At 39.3% G+C, this 6228-nt stretch overlaps 1 protein-coding gene across 1 annotated transcript; it reads left to right on the forward strand.

Annotated features, from left to right (window-relative positions):
- The first annotated feature begins 223 nt into the window (after positions 1-223).
- Positions 224-951, forward strand: LOC149822315 (putative LRR receptor-like serine/threonine-protein kinase At5g48740). Its single transcript, XM_089980255.1, has 3 exons — positions 224-351; positions 429-555; positions 739-951. Exons 1-3 carry the CDS (start codon positions 224-226, stop codon positions 949-951), a joined length of 468 nt encoding a protein of 155 aa, XP_089836381.1.
- Positions 952-6228: the final 5277 nt, after the last annotated feature.

Consider the following 6228-nt stretch of genomic DNA (forward strand, 5'->3'; position numbering starts at 1 on the left):
TTCAACTGTTTATGTATATGTTTCCTCTTCTACATGGACCTTGCATTAGGTCTAATTTATTTTTAATTTGTTTCTTAGTCAAGACTTTTCAATATGAACTCATTGTATATTGTTTATTTCTACATGTTAAAACTATCACTTATACTAACATACAAAATGTCTTTGGAACATGTTAGAATTGAACTTTCTACATAGTGTCAGTCCTGAAACAACGCATGGCAATATGAAGAGCAAGAACGTGCTTATGGACCAGAACATGAACATAAAGCTACGTGGGTTTGTCACTATGCATAAACAAGCGGCGAATATAGAGGCTGTTTATGCAGAAACTGATTCACTCTTGAGATCACAGTAAACTTTTGACTAGATTTATCTTTCTACTGCTCTATATAGTATGCATATATTTCTTACTATTTTGATGTGTGCAGGGATCATTTAATTGATGATAATGATGTCTTCAACTTTGGGGTTGTCTTAATGGAGTTGATCTGTGGGACAACTTTTTTGAAGCAGCGCTGTCCCTGTGATCCATGCTCCTTTGATTTGGTTGAATGGGTACCTTCAAAACTCAATTGAAACTCTTATCCTGCTTGATATGTTGTAGCTTCCTTCATCATCTATCAATGGATTAAACATGCATGCTCATGTAGACTTGCATACATACCACGCAGGCATGCAAACTGCACATGTGAATGTGCGCTAATTTATGATTTGTTTTTGTGATCATTTAAAATGCAGGTCAAATGTAACTTTGAAGCTGGCTGGTTCATGATTGTGGATGAAAGTCTAAAGCATGGGTACAATGCAAGAAGCATGGAACTGGTTGCTTCTGTTGCCTTAAGGTGTGTAGAAGATGATCCTTACCTTAGGCCATCAATGGCAGAGATTTTACATGAACTAGAAGCAGCTTTTGATCTTGAACTTTTACGCTCTTGCTACTGTTTCCGTTGACATTTTCTTCTCGGAAAAATATAGTAGAAGAGACTTAGCAGAGCCCCAAAGGGAAAACAATTTTAACGTGTCAAAACTGGGTTCAATCATTCTATTCCATGTATTTTGCCTTGGCGTCATGCTGGCTCACCAAGGGCATCTGTAAATTCCCCACTTTCTCAGTTATTCTCTTGAACTAGAATATTGGTTGTATGTAATATTTATGAGCCATCCATGAATTGTGTAAATGCTTCAAGAAAATGTTGTATAAACAATTATGTATTTTGAAAACAACTGCAAGATTGGCCAAAGTATTAGGGTTTATATTTAACATTGACCTGATACACTTCCCAATTGAAGACTTCACTATTGTATTGTTCGATTGTGTGGATCACACCAAAGTACAACCATAAGGAAAAGACTTCACTATTGAATTGCAAGATGTGAAATAAATTATAATAAATCCATCCACACACACATAAAGTAACATGTGTTCCATGTCACACATACTGATGCAAGAATGGGACACAGGACACAGCCATACACACTTAAAGCAATAGAACATGAATATCATCGCTTTATCAACAATTCTAGATTGCTGCAATAGAAAACACAAATAATAAAACTACATTGAAATTGAAATTTAATATAACTGTGGGTGCCTGAGAAAATCTGATAAGATAGCATATTTCGAAAATAACAACAATCAATTGCCTGATAGATGCCTATAAACCCGATGTGTGTCCCATCAGCAGATCCATTTACCATATAGGAATATAACTGATAAATTTTGAAAGGAAAAGAATGCAAGTAAAATACAAAAATAAGTAATCAAGATCATCAAAGGAAATAGATAAAATTGAACATAATTTAATTGTATTTGGTAGTAGTTTGACTCTATTGATGAGCAGTTTTAGTAAATCTAAGGGTACATTTGGTTCGGTCACATGAGATTCGCTTCTTAATACACTTAAAAAAGTGAATCGCATTTAAACAGTACCCCAAAACAATTAAACATAAAACTTTTTTGGCACAGAACCTAAAAAGCAAACCTCATAAAAAGTGAGTTAGAACAGAACCCAAAAGTGAGATTTAGAAAGTAAATCTCATTTGTGTGAGATTCACTTTTTAATGAGGTCTCGTGAAATCTAAAAGTGGATATCTTTTGCACAGTATTTTCACTTTTCAAAAACACAACCAAACATACACCGAGTGTCATGCCACTTCGAAGGAAACACATGGTAAGTGGTGTCCATGTGACATGGCCTGTGTAATGCCCCAAAATCGTGGACTTGAAACCTTTTATGAAAAAGGTTGAAAGCTTCGAAATCAATCATTTATTAGAGTTTAAAACAGAAGTTTAGCGGAAGATCAGGTTCAAAACAGCAAGTCCCTAGACCTTGGGCGCATTACAACCAAATGCAGACGTCCCCTATAAACTGATTTGCAATTCAAGTAGATATTTTATTGAAATAAAAAAAAGAACCACGTTTTGGTAATACAGTTTTAGAAATGCAGAGTTTTAATCAAAAGAGATGCTTTCAAAGAAACCTTGTACCACATCTATCAAAAGAGTCCCAAGAGCGCAACGTCAGGAAAGGGCATTGCCTTGAATGCATCGCATCATCGTGCCATCGCAAACTGTCTCAACCTGTTCACCACCTGCCCATGAAAATGGGTCAGTCTCACAACAGACTAGTAGGGGTGCAAAGGACAAGAAAGAACAAAGGCTGCAATAAGCAAGATAAACGCTAGCTCAAGCCAGAACAAGCAAGACTAGCAGATCTAACCAAAAGTGTTGTGGAGTAAGCAAAGCTCTAGTAAGGCAAACAGCTACGTACAAGAGCAAGAAGGTTTATGGTGCTAAACAAACAACTATAGCAATCCCACAGATACAATAGGTTAAGAGTAACTAACTCTATTCACCAGTCAAGCAAAGCAATTGCATAAGACAAGTATTCATAACAACACTCATAATACATATACAAGTTGTAACGCCCCAAAAATCCAGGACTTGTAACTTTTAGAATAGTTTAGAAAGCTTTGAAATCATACAATTATCAGAGTTTAAATAATACTTCAGCGGAAAATAATATTTTTAAAACCACAAGTCAATGGACCTTGAGCGCATTACAATGTAAACTTTCCTTTGTCAAATCCGGCACAACTATTGAAATCAAATGGTTTTGAAATGCAATTTCAATGATGGAGAATTTGTTTGTTGAAACCGAAAAGAAGTTTACTAAAACAGCTTTAGTAACTCAAGGTTTAATAAAAAGAGAAATTTTGGAATACCCTTCATACCAAATTTACCAACATGTCCTCAGGAGCAAAACGTCAGGGAAAAAGCTCTACTTGCTCTCATCACGCCATCGTGCCATCGCAGACTGTATTGCCTATCCAAAACCTGCCCATAAAATGGGTCAGTTTCACTAAAAACTGGTAGGTGCACAGACATGACAATATTGAACATAATTAAGCAGAATAATTTAATATGTCAAGTAGACAAACAATTATATAGCAATTTAATTTCAACAGATTCACAGAGCAACTATCATGAACACAATGTTAAAATTATTACAAGCATTTTACTGGCACAAGTAAGCTAACTATTACAAGCAAAGCACTGCACAAGAAAGTTAACTAGCAAAATACAATGCTTCATCAACCACACACACAATTCCATAAGTATTGAACCTGTTGTACCCTATAACTTTCATACGTGCATAACTGAACACATTGTGTGATCGGATTTAAATTATGTTTCGATATTAACTGGCCAAGCGGGTACGCACAAGGCACGACTCTAGAAACAGCCTATACTGATCCGGGGGTTTATTATGCTATGTATTTTATGATAACCCGGATAGCTGACTGAGTCCGCACTTAAGGGGACGATCGGTGACCAAGAGAGAAATCCCCAAAGCAGCATAAACAATGGATGCATCCCAAACATGGAGAGCTACCACCTATGATAATTATGGTAGTCCCATTCCCCTAACTCCGATGACTGGGGAAGCTGAGTCTTTTGCTCGTAACTGCCATTAATGGCCTGTCCATCGAAGTTTTGTACCTTCCTGTCCTCTCCTGACAGGAGTCAGCGATTCGAATGAGTACATCAGGGGTAGTTAACTGAAGACTCATTCTATATACTCTGGTCTTTCGACCCACTCGAGTATCTTGCCGGTGAAGGCGAAAACATCACTTATTTAGGTGATCACAACATTTTGTTATTTACGCTCATCGAGGTTGCCACAACCTACTCATCCAATCATCGCAACGTAAGAAGACGTACTTGTCCAAAAAGTACGGTCGTACATGTCATAAGTATGACTACGATGAAAGGGATATGGTTCCACAAAAGAACCCCCAACAGATGTTATCTGCAAAAGAATTAATACAACACAACCTGGCAAGATAAATCTTGAATTCACTTCAACAACATTTTTCATATTTCATGATGCAAGGTCATCTCGGATCTCTCGTCCGATCAACAAAGTACTTAACATGTTGTGCATGTCTAAAAGTACGCCATACTGAACCAGGGAGGTCTGTGGGCTTCTCAAAAGGAATACCCAACACACAACATCATAACAATTCAAAGAATATAGGAGTGCTCATTTGGCACGATTCATCCTTAAAAGCCATAATGCCACATTAAGTCATTCACACAAGACACAACACTATCAATCTTACATCCAAAATTTATCTTAGTATCGACATGTTACACTAGATTGATACATAAAGAATGGGTCCTTCAACAGAACCCCACTCATTCATATGCTCATGCCCCTGATCGGGGTTATTCAAAATGAGCCGCAACTTGAGTCAAGGTTATAAAACATTTCTCCCAAGTGTGTGGACTTGGGAGGGGCCAAATGTGACTTCGCAATCCTGCAAGACTTAATCATACTTTGCAAAAGTTGTGCATTTTGAAGAGCCCTGGGTTTGCAGAAGGAAATCCTCTTTAAAAGAACTATAGTGCACAAGTGCAACTTCTGGTGTTTTGAAAACAGGTGATAACAAGATATGCACAAGACTACAGTTATGTAAGTACATATTTACCATGAGTGTGAGCATATGCAGGTTATAACATGTCAACAAACAACTCTCGACTTGCGATGCCGCACATCGAGGGAAAAGCACATAAATAATACATGAGGTACCAACACCATACATTGACCACTTAGACAGGCAAACACATAAGGTCATAAGTAATACACGAGACACAAGGTCGTACCTCACTAAAAGGAAACGTGCAGGCAAAAATGGATGCAAGCAAACAAGGGCATATGTATTTCAAGAAATACGAAACCACACCTCAAATTCATAAACATTATGCAAAATAATAATCGAATAATGAAATTGTACATCCACCCATAGAAAGGTACATGCAAGTATACATGCAAGCAACTTAGGGCATAAGTATTGCAAAAAGTGCGAAACCATCTTCAACACGTAAGCAAATACACAAATTACTACTCGAAGAGTAAAACCGTACATCGACTCATAAACATGGAGACAAGAATAATAAGTCACGCAAAAGCAGTATAAATCTAAGTACAACTAGCATAGACATTTTAATTATTTCAACTTAATTAGATCTTATTGCCCCTTGTGCGACTTTACCCTACCTTGGGATGTCGTGCAACTGCGTACGCCTACGCGTGAGGATAATATGAGGGTTGAGCCGCAGAGCACGATCGAGACTTGTTGCGTAAATCTGCAAGAGTGTGAAAGATTTAATTAAGATAATCTAATTAATGGTGCGATGAGGACATGGGTAGTTTTAGGCGACAGGGACGAGCCACTACCGAAAACAGCAAGGCGGCAGGGGCCCTCAGCTCCTTCCGACAGAACAATAAAATAGCAGGGGCTTCGGCCCCTGCCTGACGAGGAAGCGAAGGGCAGGGGCCTCTGCCCCTGCCAAACAAGGTCACGCATGGCAGGGGCATCGGCCCCTACCTGACAAAACAACTGACAGGGGCCTCGGCCCCTACCTCACGAAGGTAACAAGTGGCAGGGACACTGGTCCCTGTGTGCCAGCTCAGAATGGCAGGGGTTTCGGCCCCTGCCAGACAGAATAATAAAGGGCAGGGGTATCGACCCCTACCCCGCAGAACAGAGAACGGCAGGGGCCTCGGCCCCCTTGCCTGAAGAACATGATATGGCAGGGGCCTTGGCCCCTGTCTGACAAAAATAGGGAATGGCAGGGGCCCCAGCCCCTGCCTGACGAATCAAGGGACAGCAAGGGCCTCGGCCCCTGCCTGCAGAACCAACAAATGGCAGGGGCCTCGA

The sequence above is a fragment of the Nuphar pumila genome, chromosome 11 (assembly GCF_984573655.1).
Source record: "Nuphar pumila chromosome 11, dmNupPumi1.hap1.1, whole genome shotgun sequence".
Taxonomy (NCBI): Eukaryota; Viridiplantae; Streptophyta; class Magnoliopsida; order Nymphaeales; family Nymphaeaceae; genus Nuphar; species Nuphar pumila.